Consider the following 20888-nt stretch of genomic DNA (forward strand, 5'->3'; position numbering starts at 1 on the left):
GACTAAATTAGGGCCCTTGTTCCGGAGGTTTTTATTCAAGCTGGGGAGAGAAGATTCTAATAAAAACCTTTCTTTCATTTCTTTAGATTTTTTGTTGTTGTTAGCAGTTTATACCTTACACGTTTCTGATGCTGTCAAAATCATAAACTCAGAGCTGAAGGAAACTTAGAGATCACCTTGGCTGGGGGGCAAATGCCTGGCATATGTTGGGCCACATTCTAAACTCCTGCCCATGGTAGACACTGCTAATCGATCACTCATTCATTATTGAACACTTATTTATTGGAAAACCTCCACGTTCCACATGTTGTTAGCAATACAGCAGGAAACCAGACAGACTTGTTTGCTATCCTTATGGATCTCCAAGGGGAAGACAGACATTAAACAAACAAGTACACGCATGAAGAATGTTTAAAAAAGGCAGAGTGTGGGGGTAGACAAGGGCATCACACACCTGAAGGTAACCTGGGAGTGGAGCAGGGTCAGGAAAGGCCTCTGTGAGGAAGTGATGTTTAAGCTGAGGTAAGAATAAGGAAACTGAGTCTCTAAGAGGGTGAAAAAGAGACACATTACATGCCAATATGAAAGACAGCATGGGTCAGGCAGGGCATGCTCCATGGCTAAATGAGGGGTATGGATACTAAATAAGGGTAGGTTTCCAGAGGGAAACAGAAGTTGGTCCAGCCAGGCCTTGAAAAAAGATGGGAGCTTGAACAAAGGTCAGATTTATTGTTTATCCTCTGCTTTCCTAGGAATTATTCCCTCACCTACTGTAATTTTTAAAAAACTATAAATTATTGGATATCTACAACATAGTGGCAATTCATACGAATTCTCACATCTTCTTTGCGAGATAAATATTATTTTACCAGTTTTATGGATAGAAAAGAAACGGCTTGTGTGGACTAGAGCTGCAACTCCTCACTGCCATAAAATCCCAAGACTGAGGCTTGCTGTAACAGAGCAAATCAAATAAAATTTTGGAAGCGACAGAAAGCGTTGACTGAGGAATCGGAAATACTATTGGGGGACACAGTCGGCACAGATGCCCCCAGGTGAGTGGACACCATTAGGAAGAAATCGAGTGGTGCCGGGGGTGGGAGAGTGGAGGGGGGCTGGGGGATGGGGAGAAGTGAGAAGTGACGGACAGGACATCCCCGAGTTGTTCCAGGACTGCACGGCAGGGAGGTGCCCTGCTCTAACCACTACCCGGCCCGACCCGGTTAATCATTTCCTGACCTTCCTTCCTCCTCTCGCCCTGCCCGCAGGATTGCCACATCCTCCTCCTCCCCACCCCTGCTCGCCTTCTGGCTTTGCTGCTCCTTCGCCGGGTTTTACAAGGAGCCCCAACTTTAAGGCAGTATTTGTAATAACCCCGGACGTCCTCAAGGCCGTGCCCCAGAGAGATCCCACGCTCGCTTGGGTGTAACACCAGCTCAAACAGCCCTTTAAGGCTTGCCTTATCCACTTTTCACAAAGAGGTCAGAGACTTCAGGGAATTTATTCTGGCACGCATTAGCGAATTACAGACTAGGTTTCCCCACGGTAGAAAAGGGGTTTATAACAGCAGCAGGCAGGGTGGTACGAGGTTTAAAATGAGGTATTGGGTGTAAAATGCCTGGCCATGAGACAGCAGTAAGTGTTTAGCAAAGGTTAGATCGCTTCCCTTTTTATCACCGGGTAACCAGGACCTCGCGCTCAGCAAGCCCAGGTTAGGGCTACCCCACTGCCAGTGAAGGGTGAGGCATGCAAGTCCGACCACGTGCTCGAGGTAACGCGGATGGTGAGGCACAGCGACAGGGTTTGAACTCAGGTTCAGGGGCGCCCTGGCGGGCCCAGCACCCAGAAGGCTGGGTAAGGCCACGTGTTCAGGACCTGGAACCTGGTTAGTATCGAACCTGCCCCAGGGAAAACACTACATTAGGACTGCTCTGCGACCTACGCAGTCCGCTGGGCTACTGGGGGCCAGGCCCTTAACTTCTCTGAGCTCGTGTGTAAAATGCGGACTCTAGTGCCTGTCTGCCCGACTGGTTTTTGTTTTCTTCTTCACACTTTCTTGTGTGGCCAGATTTTCTATCACGGTGTAGTCAGGCCACCAAACACCAGGCAGGATCAGTCTTATCTGACTGCGAACGCTCGCCGAGCCGTGGTGAACGCAGCGGACCTGCCCAGCTTGTCCCGGCTTGGCGCCCCACCCTTCCCGAGACTTGGGGAAGCCGCGGCCGCCCGGGGCGGCAGAGTTGGGAAAGTCATTTAGGAGCGCAGCCTGACTCCGGGCCACCCGCCTGCAAGCGACAGGACTTCACCCCACGGGTGTGGACGGGGGCGGAGCTGGGCCTGGGGGCGTGGCCTGCCCAGGGGCGGGGCCGGCCGGGGAAGACGGAAACCCCAGCCTAAGGGTGGCGGCAGAACCCGGACCCCGGATTTCCATGTTTTCCGGAGCGGGACTTCTGGAGTTGGCGGGAGAGAAAACCCGGCGCCCGGAAGCTTTTGCTTTCTTTGACGCAAGGGCTCGGGACGCAGCCGTCGTCGGCCGAGCGCCCGGCGAGGAGCGACCCCAGACGGAGCCTTCGGAGTCCCTCCGCCCCCACCTCGTGCGGTGCCGGAGCCTCGGTCCTCCTCTCCGCTCTCCTCGTGGCCATGGAGTGCCCGCACCTCAGCTCTAGCGTCTGCATCGCTCCGGACTCAGCCAAGTTCCCCAACGGCTCCCCGTCGTCCTGGTGCTGCAGCGGTGAGTGCGGCCCCAGGCGGCCCTGCCGCGCACCCGAGGTCCCGGCTCCGCCGGGCCTGCCGTCTAGGGGCCGCGGGCGGTCGTCACGCGGACTCGGCGAGGAGTGAGGGCGAGCAGGGCCCGGCGGCTGGGGAGGGGTACGCGGTGAGGCTGGCGCGGGCAGGCGGGCGGGCGGAGCGGCAGCGGCTCCTTTGTTTTCCGCGGGCCGACTGTCCGGCCGGCGAAGGAGAGGCCCGCGCGGGGCGGGAGCCTGCTGGGGCCACGAGCGCGTGGGGACATCGGCAGGCCGGGAGTCGGGTCCGCGCTCGCGCCCCCGCCCCGCTGTGCCCGGGGGCTGTGCTCGCCCGTGTCGCCGGGTAGGGAGCTGTGGGGGCGGGTGTCCGGCCCCCACAGGGCGGTCGCACGTGTGTGGGGGGGGCCCCCCGAGTTGTGTCGGGTCATCAGCGGGACGGGGAAAACGCCTCTCTCCCAACGCAGCTTTGTCTGGGCTGCGGGGCGCGCTGGGGCCCCTTCGCCGCCCGCTTCGGCCGCGTTTCCTTTCGTTTGCCCGCAGGCGCAGGCAACGCGATCCACACCGGGCTGGAGCGCCGAGCCCGGAGCGGTGCTCAGAACTCGGGAGGCCGAGGTCGGTCGGAGTCTTTCATCAGCCAGGGAGGGTGAAGTTTGAAAACAAGATGCAAGCTAGAAAGCTCGGGAGGCAGTTCCAGCAGCTGCTTCCGAGAGGCGGCTCGATTGCCTTTCAGATGTTTTGGGTTGGCTGAAATTGCGTTCGGATTCCCGAGGTCATGTGCTGTAGAGCGGTTATAAGGTTTATATACTGCTTTTGCATTGCTTAAGCAAATGAACCCCTCTGCCGGGCCCCTTGGAAGCCCCAGTGCCCTCTTATTGTCTGCTCTAGAGACTTAGGATCGCACCGGCCACACTGCTTTGATTACTTCCTGGTAGGGCCCTGGTGCCGCCGCTAGAGTCTTTGTTTATTAGCTTTGAGATGATCAATGGTAGTTTGGATTGTAGCGCAACATTTGGACGTTGCACTTCAAAAATCTCAAAGTCATTTGAAGAAATATAGGGAAACAGCCATGGTACCATTAGCTGTGTGACACTTCTCGTTGTGGGCCAGAGTTGGGAAGACAGAGAATGCCTTAACACTTTTGACAGGGTACTTCTTAAATGGTGATTATGTCCTTGGAGAAAAATACAGGTAACGCCGCAAAGAAAAATGTACTCTAGGATAAGGAATAGAAATAACTGCGGTTTCCTGGAGCTTTCTGAGGTTTGATGCTTTGCTTGCCTTTGTAAAGTCATTATTTTTTTCTGCACGAAGCCTTTAAAAATGAACCGGTTAATTCGTTTTACAGTGCAGTATTGCTATTCTTTTGAGAGTGCAGAAACTTGTATAAGTTAGCTCTTACCTACGAATGTATCTTTCACAGTAAATGTTGAGAATGAACAACAAATAAGGTGTATCAAACTGTTTTACAAATTGGTTGGTCATACATTAGTTATAATTGTAGCTATACCTGTGGTGCTAATAACTGTAACTTATCATTTTTCCCCCCAAAAGAGATTTGAAAGAAAAATGACCAAAGTAAACACTAGGAAAAGCAGACCTCATGAAGAATGATGAAATTACGCTTGCTCATCTGTAGTAAACTACAAGTATACAAAGTGGATGGTTAACGCACACTTCTGGTTTTTTTCTGGTAAAACCACATCAAATTTTAAAATGGACTCACTGGGCACATGTATCAAAAAAAGGAAAAGACTATGCAAATGGCAGATATTCTGTCAGTGTTGCTTTTGTCAGTCAGGGAGTCAGTCCACTTGACTGGAAAAGAGATGCAGAAAATTGAGCATCTCTTTAAGAACATAAGTTAAAATGGAGCATAACTAAGACTTGTGCTGATAACAAGAACAAACTAGTATGCCTAGCCCTAAGGAACGGATGATTTCTGTCCAAGAGGTAGGATGGCATCTTTGCATCTTGCAACAAACTTGGTCTCTGACATGGCTTTGCCAGGGTGCTTCTAGTCATGCACTTGGATTGGTAGAACCAATAAAGCTAGTTTCACAACTTTCTGTGTTTTTCCTCCTGTCAATTTTCTGTGATTTGAGCCCTCCTCATGTGTGCCTTCCATTTTATCCTGTTGGCATCTGTTCATTGATACAATCTAGTGTTATTGTATTGAGCTTGGTCTTGTTCTTGCCTGCCTGTTGTCTCGGTGATTAAACGATTAGTAAATCTGTGAGTTCGTAACGAAGTCATCATCTTGGAGCATTATGTATTTGGTATTTATTCTCCGATGTTCTTGAAAATTCTTTTCTTTTTTCTCCTCTCTCTCGTAGGGAACCAAAAGGGTAGCCAATGTGTTGAAGAATGCTGTGACCCAATATTGAGTCTGATTACGTTCTTATTAAGGAGCAGAAAAAATCCCTGTTTTGGCACTGGGACAATAAAAGTAATGCCCTTGCCCTGTTTTCTTTGCAATTACACCACAGCGAAACAGCCTAAGGCAGCCAAGCAAATTGCAGAAGACCAACATCTAGATTCTACTACGAGCTAGGTAGCAGTACATCCTTGGACAGGTAGTTCTGTTTCCTTTAAGCATGAGTTTCATTATGTCATCTGTCAAAAAGGGTAATACTTCACATTTACTTCACAGCTTGCTGATGGGATGAACAGGGTAATTTTTGTGAAAAACGTTGAGAAACTTCTATACACTAATCAAATAATAGGAGGTATTACAGATCAGAACATCTTTATAAAGAGGACTCTGAATACTTAAATATCTAAAGCCCCTTAAATAGGGCCTAGGACAGACTGGCTTTATGCTGAATTATGCTTTACAAGGATATTATATGTTACTCGTCAAGATTAGGGGGTATAAGAAGTAATTATATTTCAGATTTAACTTGAGCTTCTTATCTCTGGAAGTCACTGTGTGTTAGGCTATGTATGTAATTCTTGTACTACAGCTGTTCTCAAACTTTTTGTTCCCAGGCCCCTTTACACTTAAAGAACTATTGAGACCCCAAAGAGCCTTTGTTTGTATGGCTATAGCTATTGAAATCTGCTGTACCAGAAATTGAAATAGAAAAATTTTAAATACGTATTTATTAAATTACTTACAAATAACAATAATACATCCATTATCAGTTAACATAAATAATAGTTTATATAAAATAACTATCTTTTCAAAACAAAATGTAGTGAGGAAAAGTGGCATTTTATATTTTTGCAACTCTTGTCTAGCTTAATAAAAGACAGCTGGATTTTCATATCTGCTTTTGCATTCAGTCTCTTAATATATCACACATCATGTAGCCTCTGGAAAATTCCACTGCATGCTTGTGAGAGAATGAGGGTAAATAAAAGTAACATATTATTTGTGAGAATAGTTTGACCTCATGTAGCCCCTGAAAGAGTCTTGGAAACTCTGGGGTCCAGGATCACACTTTGAGAACCCACTGATATATAACTGTAGTAACAGGGACACCTGCTCTTTTCAAAATAGCTTTAAAGTATTAGAGAAATCCTTCAGGTTTTAAGGCTAACGACGTTTATGTGGAGACTCACAGAGTTTTTGAAATATATTAGCTGGGAAACAGATAATGGGGTCCAATAGTCCTCTGCTTTAGAAAGAAGTATAACGTAATTGGGGAGAGACAGGAAGCTAACTGATTAGAAGATAAATCCATGTTGTGGTTTAAGGTAAATGTTGAAAATAACAATCTCCTAATAAGGTAAAAGCTGATTTTTGTCTAAACTTCGCTAAAGGCATTCTCGTTTTAAATGAAAAAGTTTTAAATAAAAACTAGGACATTCTCTCAAGCTTTTTGTTCTGTGCACATACCAGATGTTATTTTCAGAAACTGGAGGCTTTGGGCATTATTTCTGTGGGTGAAAGAGTTGAACCAGTGGCAAAATACAGGGTAAAAAACAGGGAAAATGGTTCAAAAAGATGCCCTAAACCCAACTGTTTTAATAACTAAGGAAGGCTGAAGACCAAGCATTTGGACTTTAGGGGTTTGAGTTAAATAACCAATTAAATTGGAAATATTTTAATAGTGCAGGCACTAGAAATTTTCCCTGATTAGTTCTCCAAAGAGTTGAGAATGCCTCTTTAAGTTTCCCGTACACACTTCCCCTCACATTACCCAAGAAAAGTAAGTGGAGATCAAGTAAATGTGCTGCACTTTGGTGGGGATTGGAGATGAACCCCTTTTTTTGAAGATCCATTTAATAGGATGAAATGCCGATTATTGAGTCCTTATCAATGGTAATAAGTTTGTAATTTGTGATAAAGGTTAGAAATCGCCTTGGTAAAGTGATGGGTTATTATTTTGTATCATATTTTTTTCCTACAACCTACATCTGAAGTGGACTTTTGCATGCCCAATAGACTAAATTTTCTAGATAGAATCAGTATTTTTTGTTAGGTCAAATGCGTTTACTGCTTTTTGGTAACACTCTATGAAGTATTTATTACGTGCTTAGCACACAATAAGACCCTCAGTAAATGTTTGCTTGATGAATGAAGAAACTTTCTTCCATTTAGATCCAGGCTGGAATGGTCTTTAACTTTATGTTGAAAATAAATGCAAAGTAAGTGAGCTTCCCCCGAGAATGCTTTCACCAATCCTCCCTCCCAGTATTTTAGTTGGTAAACTTGGGAGTATGAGCACATGACTATATGCAGTGTTATTAGCACAATGAATTTGTATTCTTTGGACATTCTGTGTTTCTAGATGGGCAGGTGGATGAGGCAGTTAAAAATCAGTGGACAGGTGATACTTTTTCCACATTAACTCGGAAGATTAATATTTTAATTTTATGTACTTTTCTGAAGCATTTAAACATTTGGGATAATCTTTGCAAGCTTCAGTCAAATGTAATTGTCTTTCTAGTTTTTCTGGCAGCCCCACTGCCTACCCGCCCCCCACCCCCACCCCACCCCGCCCCAAGGTTGAACCTTAAAGCAACATCATCATGTTTCCAGTCTCTAAATAACGTAGTAGATGTGGCAGAGCTGGAGTTTAGAATGTGCTCCATGTATTTGATTGAAGACGCTGCAGTCTAGGGGTTGACCTTAGTATTTTGCTATTGTGAAAAAAGTTTTGAGACGTTGATCAGAAGTTATTTTCTAAATCGTATTCTTAGTAATATACAAAGAATATCCTTCATGACCTAAGGGAAAGAACGAACGGATGAAGTCGAGGGGAGAATTCAAACTCTTTGTTTCAGTTTCCGTTATTGATTTATTCTCAAAATAATTCCTTCTCGTCATTCTTTGCTTTTACAGCATTAGCCTTAGGTTCTTATAGCATCCTACTTTCTCCTCGTTGAAATTTATGCAATTTCCTTCTTTACTGGAATATAATAGATTAATTTTGGATCCTTTAAATTAGATTTAGAGATACTTATGTTTTTATAGTTATTTGTAGCTCAGTAAGCAGAACAGTGAGTAATTTGGTTTGTAGCTCAGTGGGTAATTTAAATTCCTGGTTTAAAATTTAATTGAGTCTTCCATCAGGGAGTAATTTACATGTACATTTCCTCCTAACCTGCTTTGTTTTTTTTTCTTTTTGAGCTTTTCCTTTCTTGAGCTATTTTATATACTTTTCCTTCTCTGGAAAAAAATATTAGTCTCCTTTAAGCTTCAGTTTCCGACCTACCTACCTATGGGTTTTGTGTTCAAACCAGGTATTGGAAAAGACTTGGGTAGGTAGTATATTAGTGTTTGAAGTGGAAGATGTATGCGGTTTAATGTATTTTACTGTTTTATGTTTATTCAGAGCTCCTTTAGACATGAGAGCAAATGCATTGTAGGTGTTTTAATAGGGTTTTCCTAGACAGATGGCTTAGAAGGAAGTACTTAGATGCTCAGCAGGGACTAGTTCTTTTTGGATGGTGTATTTGTAATGAAGCTTACCTTGATTGACAGTTTAGGATGCTGAAAATAGCAATAACGACAGTAACAGCTTGTTCATCTTAACCAAGAATTGTTTTGTGCCAAGACCTCTCAAGATGCTCTGCTTTGTAATATAGTCTGATTTGAGAATGTAGGTAAGAGGAGGTATCTTTCAGACTGAAAGGAAATTTACCTAAAAATTGTTCTTTGCAATTGTATCCTGAAAGCTTTTGGGGTTGTTGAATGAACTTTGGTTTAGAAGTTTGTAAATAGAGATCATCTTTTAACTGCTGTGAGTCTTCAGATGTTAGTATCTATAGTAATTCCAGATGTTTTCTCATCTATTAGTTTTACTGAGTAGGAGGAGAACTGAGAACAACATAACTTCAAAGCAGTTTGCTAGCATTTAATCCTGACTAATTTAATTAGCTACCCATCCTTGTAGTTTTTCCTGTTTTATAGATTGTGAAACTGAGACAGATTAAGAGAGTTGCTTAAAATGCAAGGAGTGGAGGGAGGGGGGTAGAGAGTGCCCAAAGCTTAAATTCAAATACCATTCAAATCATGCTTTTAGGTTGTCTTTTTAAAAGCAGGATCTTTATTTTGTCATCCAGTAACTTAATGCTTGATAATTTAAAGTGTTTGGAAATATACTTGAAATAATTCCTTTGAAGATTCTTGATGTGAAAATACACTTTAAATTCCACATTTTGACAATAATTTATTTTAAAATTCTGTATTTGATTAGCTTTTCCTCAACCTGTTTATTGATTAAAGTGCAGGCAAGTTGGGGTAAGATTGGTAATACAGTTGGAAGAAAACAACTGTTTTTGAATGTCTTAACTTCGTTACAGTTCAGATCTAATTTTTTTTGCAGACTCTTCACATTACTTCAGTTATAATAAACTAGCCTTCTCAACATAGCTGTGGATAAAATGCAATTAGCTTTTGGTTATTTTTTAAATGTGCTTATGTCCTTGAAGTCCCCATTTAAAAATTTTTTTTCTGTTAGAGGAGATTCTTCTTGGAGGGTGTTCAATTCAGGGTAAAGGAGGGAGAGAATTCTTAAGATACTGAATTTAGCTTTTGCCTCTGGTAGTTTAGAGGTTATTGGAATCTTTGCTTTTAGACAATGTATTTTGTTGGTTCCATTTAGTTCTACGATTTTCAAATTGTATTTCTTGTAAAAGTTAATTATAGTCTTTAGAATGCAGAGCTTAAAACACATTTTCCTCTCCTTAAGATACACTAAAAAGTGGGTATATGTGTGCTATTTACGGATACATAAAATGCAGATGAGCTTAGAAAGGCAGTTTCGGATTTTGAAAAATATTGAAATTAAACTTGGACATTGGAAAATGAAGTTTATAGTTATATTAGTGTTTTTGTTAGCTAAATAATAAATGCTAACTAATTAAATTTTATGAGACGTTTTTGAGGAGGGAATTGAGTTTATTTTTATAATGAACCAGCTTGTGTCTTTGAAAAGATATAACCAAGTGGATTTTATCTGGAGACTTTGTACTCTGCTTTAGGATTGAAGAGCTGTATCACTGGGCTGTTTTCCATTTTGAGGAGATGTTCCGTCCTGATATTTTTCTTTGTTCTAGCTGGGTTTAAGGCAGCCTTCTAGAAATCTGCTGGTCTGTTTCTCCTTGACCCACCCAGAAGTCTCTTCATTTTATGGACTGTTCTTGTACTATCTCATCACCAAGAAGAGCAAGCTGGTGATTAACTGCTCCTCCTGTGGGTTTAATTTAACTGATTATGAGAGAGTACACTTCCCGTTTTAGCTTCTTTAAATCTTTGTCTTTACTGTCCATGCTCAGGTTTTCTTTTTTTAAAGAATAGATTAGTGTCCATTTCTTTGTTTGAACATTCGTTGCATAGGATTGGGATGGTAATATCTATTATCTATCTATATTTTTTAGTGTCACCCAGTAAAATGTTTGATTTAATTGCGATTAACTCTAGTTTCCACCTGAATTGTTTTGAATGTTAATAGATGTGTTAACATTGAAAAATTGCTCTGCAAGAACCAAGGACTCATGCTTCACCTTATGTGTGTGAAGTAGGTGCCAGAGCTCAACATTCATGCCATGAGAATTTAATTGCATCAGTTTGATGCATCAGTTTGAGAACTTAATTGCATCAGTTTGATTTCAGTTATTTTAAGTGTTTTGTTTGGGTATAGTCTTTTTAGAGCCTCATTTTAAAAATATGTTTTCAGGCTTTTGTGTTTTGTTTTGTTTTTTCTTTGAATAGTTAATAGAGATTCTTGGGAAAATGTGGGTCAGGTTTTAAAATTGAGTCTGTTGGTTATAAAAAAATATTCCAACACTTGGTTTTTGTTAAATAATTGGAACAGCTATTAGAGTTTACAGATGCCTATTTTCCATAATTTTGGGTATCTAGCCCTTTAAGGAGAGTATAAGTCTGTGCCCAGTTTATATATATATGTAGATATATATTATTTACTTCATAAATAGTCCCATTGATTTTAAAAGAATAAAGAGTTTCCCAGCACACTAGTAAATACACATGTGATAATTGTGATAATTTTTCCCCCACTTCACTTTGTGCTTTGCACTAACCTTTATTATATAACCATAAAAAACTAGGAAGAGAATTATACACTGCCTATATTAAACCTATTGTTCTGTGAGTAAAGTCTTTGATAATAAGTCCCTAAGCCTCTTAATTATTTTATTTATTTATGGGAGGGAGTGCTTCCTATAAAAATATATACGTAAGAATCTTTTCATATATTGCATACACTTGCTGTTGTTTTGAAATAGGGTGTGTTTACATTTGTGATTTAATTCATTTCTTTGGAAGATCCTACTATGTTTAACCATGGATTTGCTTACTCAGGTTGTTGGCAAAAGCATGGAATTGCATCAGATCTTGCTATGTTAAATAAATGGAAATATTGGATGTCAGAATTTTTCTTAAGTGATGCATGGCTTTTGTGTTCATTCTTTATATTATCACCTTCATAGGGGAGGTTATTTTTGAAATAATATAAAGTCCTGGTAATTTTTCTGTCATTATTTGTGTCTGGTCTTCCAAAGGCAAACCCGGCCCCTTTAGACTCCGATTTAGTAATCTGCTTGGCTTTAGTAATTTAATCCTTCTCTCCTCGCTACCCTTTCCCCTCATTTGGAGATAGGGACACAGTTCCAGTACTTAGTTGAAGACTGGTAGAGTAGATAGAACATAATAAGCTTCATTAGGTGTTTTTCACCAAACTAGGTCTAGTTTTGTGATAAAACAAATAATGACAAATTTGTTTAGTGCATTGCAGTTTTTGAGATTATGTAGTTTCACATACATTGTTTCCATATGTTGTTTTCCTTTGATGTTGAAAACTGATTTCAGAAATCCACTTCAAAACAGAGGAAAATGCTTGAGCCCGTGAGGGGACCAGCCTTATGGATCAGAATTTGCCGCTATGTGGACAGTCAGCAGGCCCAGATGCCCTCTCTGTTCTGGCTCTGTAGGTTTCTGGATCTGTTAATAGGTAGATGACAAATTTTGGCCAGCTTTGAGATTACATTCTCTAGTAGAGGCCACATGCCATTAGCTCTGCAAATTAGCCTTGCAGTATGTAGGGGATTCAGTAAGTGCCTGGCCCCAAATGATAAACTGGTATTGTAATTTTTATGCTGTGTGTAATAAATAGATTTTAGACATACTTCTTTTTTTAATATAAAAAATGGTTTGGGTAGTTTCATGAATTGATATTATATCAGTTTATCTTTTAAAGATTTAATTCATGCTTTCAAAAAGTAATACATATACACAGTTAAGTCAAAAGTTTTAAGATAGAACAATATCCCTCTCCTCCACCCTCAGTCCTGCTGGCCACAGACAACCGCCTTAAGCCTTATTTAGCTTTTTCGCTCATACTTCTAAGTAATGCGCTGTTATTTCTTAATTTATCAATTTTAGGCGTTATCTCAGGACATCTTGCTGTGGTAAATGACGACATTCGTGTTTGCACCACCCTTCCCTCTGCCCCTCTCTCCATTTCTCAATATAATTAAATTACAGGTTTTTGTCAGTATAGTGATTACTTTTTCCTTCTTGTCCAGCATTTTATTTTTCCTTGAGTAAATAATTGCCTTTTTTAAAAATTGCTTAGTTTACCTTCTATACATTTTCTCCCAAGTGTACCTGTAAATCTGTCAAATGTCCATGAATATTATTTTCCAAGCACTTAAGTAGATAGATAATCTTTTAGCACTATGTTTTTCCTGAAGACCTCCTTCCCAGAGCGGTCTTACTCTCATTGGAGCTAATTGTTCTGTAGGCCGACCGGACAGTTTTTATGCTGCGATTCCCTTGCTGTTCTCTTGCGTTAGATCTCCCATTTCCTGCATCACATATCTTGGTTTTTTAAAGTGTTTTGCTGGAGTACATCATCTAGCTCCCTTCTCAGGGGAGGGAAGTTTTTGACCCAATGCCAGTCGGACACTTTTATTCTACCTTTGTACTTGATTGCTTGGTTGACTATAGACTATTAGAAAAGATTTTTCTCTTAGAATTATGAAACCATTGTTCTTTTGTTTTTAGACTTCAAGTGTTGCTGTTGACAGAAACCTGGTACCTTTCTGATTACCGTTCCTTCATATGTTTTCCTTTCATTATTTTTCCTGGAAGCTTTTAGGATTTTCTTTTTTATCCGTGGTGTTCTGAAGCTACATAGGTAGTTTTTCTTTTATTGTGATGGGTACTCAAGGGTCCTTTCAATTTATACATTTGAAAATGTACACTCATCCTCCCATATGTGCATCTCCTAATTTGTACTTTTTTCTTTCTAGAACTCCTATTAAGTGAATGTTAGGTGTCCTGGGTAGACCTGTAATTTTCTTTCTATTTATTTGCATTTGGTTCTAATTCCTGAGATAGTTCCTTGATTTTTTTCTTCCACCCTACTATTGAATTTTGGTAATCATTTTCAGTTTTCAAGAGCTTTTTCTGATTTTTCTGACCGTTGCTTTTTTGTATATCCTGTTGCTGTTGTTTTGCACTATCTTCTCTTGTTACTTGAGGGTTTTTAAGTTTGCTTGTTTGTTTGTTTTGATGTTTTTTGTGCTCCTTGCATTGTTTCTGTTTTCTCTGGGTCCTTTTTCTTTTGAAAAGGATTCTGTGAAACTAGAGGCTTTCTTCAAGGATCTGTTTTACTTTTGTCTATCTTTTCATGGAAGAGGTACTACAAAGCTCTGTAAGTGGATGGGCCTTGTCTGCGGTGGACTTCACCCTGAGGTGGTGGAGCAGGCCACCTGCTTCATTGGATGACACTCAAGATGTCTGTGTGGAGAATTTTTTTTTTAGCCCCATGTAGTTTTGCAGTCTTCCCTCTGGCCACTCAATTCTGACATGAGGGTGCCAGCAATTCTGTGATTCAGTTGTTTCTCACAGACCTTAGACCCCTGGTTTTCAGGCCCATCCCTGTCCTTGCTGTCGGCTGGGCCAGTGTCCCTGAGCCCAGGACCTCCTCGTGTCCACATTCTTCTCTGCCCGCTCTTAGGTTATAGCTTCCCTTGCACTACGAAGATTGTTGTTGCTCCTCTAACTTCTTCCTGACTTCCGGACACACGGGGAAACCTGGTGCTGCTTTGGTTGCCTCACGTGTTGTCTGTATCCTTGAGTTAACAGCTATTTCATTCCTGTTTTGTCATTTTAGTGGGATGTGAAGAGGGAAAGAGACGAGAGAAGTTGGTGTGCCGTGATTAAATTGGTGTCTATTTTTAGATGAAATATTTTTAATCCAGTTTTTAGGGCAAAATGCTTTGTTCTATCAGAAGTGGATCTTATTAGTTGTCCTTCAGAAAGTTAAGTCATTGAAACTGAGTGACTTTGCATTGCTCTGAGTAAAAGTTTAAACTCAGATTTACCTTCTCTGATGAACAGAGCAAATATTGTTGCTGTTACAGAGGCAGGACAGAGACAGGTAAGCCAGAGGGTTTGACTCTGCTTGGGAAGCCAAATCACAAGCCAGATTTTGGATATGTAAGTTCATCTGGACTACTGCAATTAATAATGTTGTAATATTTTTACTGGATTAATGTATCATCCATCAATAAAGGGAAGTTGATGCCAGGTTTATAGGACGCTGGCTCTGCACACTGGTGGTAATTTAACGTTTTCCCTTGTGCTTTAGTTAGGAAAAAAAGGTATGTTCTTAATTGGAAATAAAGAATAAATTTTTTAATCTCAAAAACCGTTTTTATTTTGCTATAGTAATTTCACACTTAAAGAAATATTGCTAAGAATAGTATAATACAAAGAACGCCTACGTACTCTACCTAGATTCACCATTTGTTACCATTTTGCATCATTTGTGTTATTTATCTATGCACCTTCTGTTTATATATTCCCTCTCCCCCCAGTAATTTGCAGACATAATGCTCTCTCATCCATAAGTACTTTGTTTTTTTCCCAAGAACAAGGAATTTCTTTTGAAAAAGCACAGGTTATTGGTCAAAATCAGGACATTTAATATTGACACAGCAGTATTATCTAATGCATATTCCGTAGTCAGATTTCTCCAGTTGACCCAATAATGCTTTTATATAATGTGCTTTGTAGCCATTTCAGCTTTCTGTCCCCACTTCCACTCCCCTGGATCTAATCCAGGATGATGTGTTTCATTTTGTTGTCATACTCTCCAGTCAATCTCCTTTAATCTGGCTGGAACAGTTCCTTAGCTTTTCTTTGTCTTTTACATCTTGGTATTTTTGAAGAATACAGGCCAATTATTTTATAGAATGTACCTCAATTGGAGTTTTTCTGATGTTTCCTCATGGTTAGATTCCAGTCATGCGTTGTTTTGGTATTACTGCTGCAGAGGTAATGTGTCTTCTCAGGGCATCCTATGAAGAGGTATGTGACGTTGCTTTGCCTCGTTTTTGGTGATGTCAACTTTGGTTACTTTATTAAGGTAATATTTGCCAGTAACTTTCCATTTTAAAGTTACTATTTTTCTCTTTGTTATTAATAAGTAATTTGTGGGAGATGTTTTGAGATTGTGTGTGTGTGTGTGTGTGTGTGTGTGTGTGTGTGTGTGTATCCTGTTCCTCACCAAACTTTCACCCACATTTAGCATCCATTAATGATTCTTGACTGAGTTATTAGGATGATTGCAAGATGTTGATCTTCTAACTTGTATTTCTTCTAAATATATTAGTTGGTATTCTATAAGGAAGAGCTTTCCTTTCTCCCACACTTATTCATTTATTCACTTATTTTATTAATATGGACTCAGATTTTTATTTTATTCTGTGATATTTTGTTATTATGATTTTGAGGCTCAAATTGTCCTAGATTTGGCTGGTGGGAACCCCCTTAAGCTGTACTTTTGACATGTCTCTGTTGTTCTTTGAGCCATTTCTTTCTTTCTGGCACAGCCAGATGTTCCAGGCTTCTCTTGTGCTCCGCCTGCCCCAGCCTTGCTTGGAATCAACCATTTCTCCAAGAGCCCTTATTCCTTTTGGTCAGGAATAATGTTTATAAACTAAGATCTCTCTTCCCATTTACTATGATCTTAAAAATGTATTCAGGGCTTGTTGATGTGAAATACTTTGTTGTAATTCTTTTTCTGTCTGGGGAAAGCTTGAAATCAGGAAATCAGAGAGCTAGAAGTGGCCATGGAAACATTTTTAGTCAGTGGTAGCTAATCGTCTGCTCTGGGTTCTGTTTCATTTTAAGCAGTTGACTGTTCCTTGTACATACTGATCAGTGCTAGTTCACCACCTGAGGACGCAGACCCAGCTGTTTCTGGGACTTCTCTATTCCTTTTTAATTCATGTTAGGTTCGTTCATGTCATACTATTGACTGGCTGCCCCTTGGGGTTATAGAAGGGCATTAAAACAAAGACAGTTCTGTATAGGGTAGAACTAAGGCTTTGGGCATCCATTTTCTCTGACAGGTCTCAGAGCATGGGTCTTAGAAATTACAGATCCTCAGAGGAATGGCTTCTTGGATTCCCAGATAATGTTGCTGCCTTCTCAGATGGTTGATGACTTCCAGTCGTTTGTTCCAACCAGTGGACATTGGAGTAGAAGGGAGCCCTCCTCCTGTGTTGCTAGATAACCAACCATGTAAAAGATCGGCCAGCATAGCTTCCCATCAGAGGGGCCACGAGTGGATTGCATATGTGTTGAGGTAATGAGCCCCCCGGCCTAAGGGTGGTTGGAACCTCCAAGCAGATCACTTCTGGCCCTGAGAAGCCTTTCAGTTTATGACATGTGCCATCCAGATGCTATTTTCTGTGCACGTCCTGACATGGGAAAGGTTGGGAAAGTAGGCTAGCGCACAGTCTCAAAAGTAGCCTCTACGAGCCAAGAATATTGCCCCTTAAAGAAAACCAGGTAGTAAGGTGGATAAGAATTGAATTATTTAGAGTAGAAGTTCAAACCTACTGTCCCTAAAAATAAGCTAATCACTATATCTTACATCTGGTGTGATTTGAAATCATTCCTATTTACTTCTTTGCTAAAACAAAAGTTAGAAATTAAAAAATATTTTTAAATGACTTGGCCTGTAACTCCATTATATTGGATATTGGAATATCCAAGGTCTCTTTTGGTAAACCATGATTTAATCTCTGTTCTGAATACCTCTGAGTTTGGTATATTTCAGTATGGTTTGACATTTAAGTTGCTTCTGTACTTAAATGTGTCTAAACCTCCTTGGCACATCTCTGAAAATGTGCTTCTGAAATGCATTTGCTTCCTAAGGTATGTATTTTACATTAGCTATATATAAAATTTAAGGATTCTGATGTTAAGCTGCTTATAACCAGCTTATAACTACTCTAGGAGTTATATCAATTTTGAAATAAGCTTATTAAAATTGAGTATTTTATCTCATTCATTTGATGTTTTGAATATAATTTAATTTTAGGTCAGATAGGAGTAGTTTCTGAGGGATTTTTGTTGACTTTAATGTGATGTATTTGGAAGTTTTTTGGAAAGGAATCGTCAGCTGCAATTTCTTTTAATGAATATACACTAAGCAGAAAAATTCTGAAACTTAGTAGTCATGGTATACATGGACATGTGACCTGTGTTGTACATAATAGCAGCCGTCAGAATTCGTCCCTGAGAGCCATTTCATTTCATACAATACATTTTCAGGGGAAAGGAACTGACAGTCACTGAGTGCTTTCTGTTTGTTAGGCCTTTTGCTATGCAGTTTATATTGTTTTTCTCATGAAATCCTTACCATAGCCATGTGAGTAGAGGAGGTATTTGTCCTGTTTTACAAAGGAGGAAGCAGCCTCTGGAACCAACTCCTTAAGGTCATAGAATAAAAGAATGGTAAAGCGAGAAGGTAAACTAAGACTTGGTTCTGAAGCCCACGCTGGCTTCATAATATCACGTGACCTCTAACATGTGTGAGGCTGCAGAGTGGTAGTTACATTGCTATGAGGGTAACCCAGTCAGTTTGGTACATTTTTGTATTAGAGAAGAAAGGAGTTCTTTTGGCAGGGTCAGAGGTCAAGAGCAGGTGATCAAGGTCTCTGCCTAGTTCAACCAAAGTGACGTGGAGCAGAGTTCTGGTCACTGCCCCTTGCCTAGCTCCTCCTCCCGGGCAGCTGCGCAGCAATGTGCTGAGAAGTTGAAGAGAAAAGTGTGAGGACTTCCTCAGAAGTCCTGGGAGGCTGGTCAGGATGTGGACTCTTGATCCCAGCTACCCAGGCCTGGGGTCAGACTTTGCTGGGTGTGGTGGGGGTCAGGTAGGCTGGCTGATGAGTATGTCACAACTCATAGGGTAAAGATGGAATTGGAAACAGAGAGAACAGGATGTTTTCAACTCTTGAAATTATTCAGTTTTTTAAATCCAGCCTTCAGTAAAATCTGAGGTTTCCCGGAGTGCTTATTAAAGAACATAATCCAAAGAGACAAAAGGAAGAAGGGTAAGGCTTTGTAGCTTTTAATGAAGAGAAAAGGATTTCCTGCAAATGACCATGCTGTGTTCTTAAGGGTTTTATCCCGAATTTGGGATTGCTGTGGGAATAGTATTTTTGAGATTTTGAAGGTGGCTTTTACAGTATAAGCCAACATTAGGAGTGATGTTTGTGCTCAAGAAACAATTAGGTTGTCTCATCGTAGTGACAGCACGTCTGGATTTGAATGTCTAAGTTACTTATGGGACATAGAAAGAGTCCAAAGGCTGATGACAACTTAGTTGATGATCAACTGCCATGTCTTGACTCCTTCGGCCTCTGTTCCAGAGGGGACAGTCTGGTCTTTGAATAATAGTTTTGATCCCTATGCAGTAGAGCCTCTTGACGGTCCCTTCCTCACTTCTCAACAACAGGGTCACTTATTCCAGTGAGTTATTTGGCAGGGGTGAGTGAGTGATGCTATATCCCTGATACGCCTTCTACAGGAGGTGTCCTGGTTATCTGTTGTTGCGTAACAAACTATCCTACGTCTTAGTGGCTTCAAACAAGCATTTTATTTTGCGGGTCAGGAATTCAGGAAGAATTTGGCTGATGTTGCGTCAGCTGGAGTACCTGGGGCTGGGCTGCGCCTCCTCTTGCTGACGGCTTCTTAACTCGCGTGTCTGGAGCCGCTGTGCTCCCTAGTCTCTGTCTCTGTCTCTTTCCCAGTCTCTTCCCGCCCCCCTGCCCCCCGCCCCATGGTGTCATGTTTTCCAAAGTCTCCATGTGGTTTGCACTTCTCACAGTATGTTGGGCTCGGTGATCAGACTTCCTCCGTGATGGTGGCTTCCAAGCTTTCGCCAGAGGAAGCTACACCTGCAGCTGATGCAGTCACTTCTGCCCTGTTCAGTTGGTCATGGTGGTTACAGAGCCCGCCCAGGTTCAAGGAATGAGGACACAGGCCTGCCTCTCACTGAGGGCCATTCAACAGACAGAGAATGGTTATGGGAAATACTGAATTGTGGCTTGACCAGGAAACAGTTTCCTTATCTAATGATTCAGGACAGATTGATTGCTAGCCTTGAATAAGAATGGGACTAAGGCAAGAGAGAGCTGCCAGAAGGAGGAAGGTGGAGAAGATTCTCCTGGGGCAACGTGGAAAGACAACCAAGATAAGCTCTGCTGCGTAATTGCCTTCCCTGCCTTGGCCCCGGAATTCTTGGTTCCATGGTCTTGGCCTGAGTCCCAGCCTCCACTTCTGAGCACTTTGAATTTGGTTCTCATGCTGGCTCTTCTCCTCCGACATTATTTAGGCCTCTGCTTCGTCTCCCCAGCTTGGCATTGGCTCACTGCTTTGACCCTGGGCACCTCCTGTTGCTTTTTAAGAGAACCCTCCTGCTTCCCTGTTCCTGGGAACCCCGTGCCCTCTCCCCGAATGGGCGTCACTGAGGGAAGGGGCGGGGGCAAGAGACAGTGGTTTGGGCAGCACTCGGGCAGCTTTGGCACCTTTGGCAGTTGCTTAGTGTAGCTAGTGTTCTTTTCTGGGCTACATTAGGCCCAGTTCCTGACCTCTTTATGTGACTTGAGCAACTCCTTCCACCAGTAATTTCAGAGGGTTCGAGTTGAAGATGGAGAGACTTCAGAACTTTTAGAGTAGAATAGGCTTGTGAACATATGGTTCAAAGAGCCTTTATAGTATAAAGATTATATGCCTTGTTCTTAAACATTTAAAATTGTATCAGTTGGAGGGTAAACTGGGTTAGTTCTAGAATTTATTTCGACTTATATGTACTGGAATACTTACAGAATTTTTACGGTAGTATTGCCCTGTCCTCCAATTTCAAGAAAAATAACACTTTACTATTGATACTTTTATGGAGTATGTGTGTGTGTTTTGAATAACAGCTGCAAAAATTTTATTTTTATTGATCATATTTTTACAAACTCAGTTATAATCTTGGATTTGGGTTTAATTTACCACTTATGCTTAATCATTTAGCATAAATTCCTTTCACTAGGTCTTTATAATACCAGTATCTTTAAATTTAAGGCATTTAAAATTTATTTTTATTATAAAAAAGGTAATGCTTTCTGAAAAAATTCAAACAGTATAGTTGAAAGTGGGTCCATGTACCTCAAATCATCCATCTCATTCTTTTCACATAACTGTTAACGGTTCCTATATACTCTTACAGACTTTTAAGAAATTTATGTATAGGTATATAATAAATACACAGAAACACGTAGAATGGAATATTTTTAAAACTAAAATGACAGCCTTCTGCACTTACTGCTTTGTAGCAGTCCATGCCTTCAAACACTGCATGAGTTTGAGTTCTAGTCTGT

The 20888-nt window shown here is 41.1% G+C and overlaps 1 protein-coding gene across 3 annotated transcripts in view; it reads left to right on the forward strand.

The window, feature by feature from the left end:
* The first annotated feature begins 2363 nt into the window (after positions 1-2363).
* Positions 2364-20888, forward strand: part of USP3 (ubiquitin specific peptidase 3) — a 79260-nt gene continuing 60735 nt past the window's right edge. Inside the window, exon 1 of one of the 3 annotated variants that reach the window (XM_019755364.3) lies at positions 2364-2731. In XM_019755364.3, coding sequence (XP_019610923.2) covers positions 2641-2731 — 91 coding nt within the window. In that variant the 5' untranslated portion in view covers positions 2364-2640. Of the gene's footprint in view, positions 2869-3886; positions 3933-20888 lie in introns of those variants that run through there. The other 2 variants (XM_074327606.2, XM_074327605.2) reach the window with 2 other exon arrangements.

The sequence above is a fragment of the Rhinolophus sinicus genome, chromosome 3 (assembly GCF_057876585.1).
Source record: "Rhinolophus sinicus isolate RSI-liver-muscle chromosome 3, RSI-T2T, whole genome shotgun sequence".
Classification (NCBI taxonomy): domain Eukaryota; kingdom Metazoa; phylum Chordata; class Mammalia; order Chiroptera; family Rhinolophidae; genus Rhinolophus; species Rhinolophus sinicus.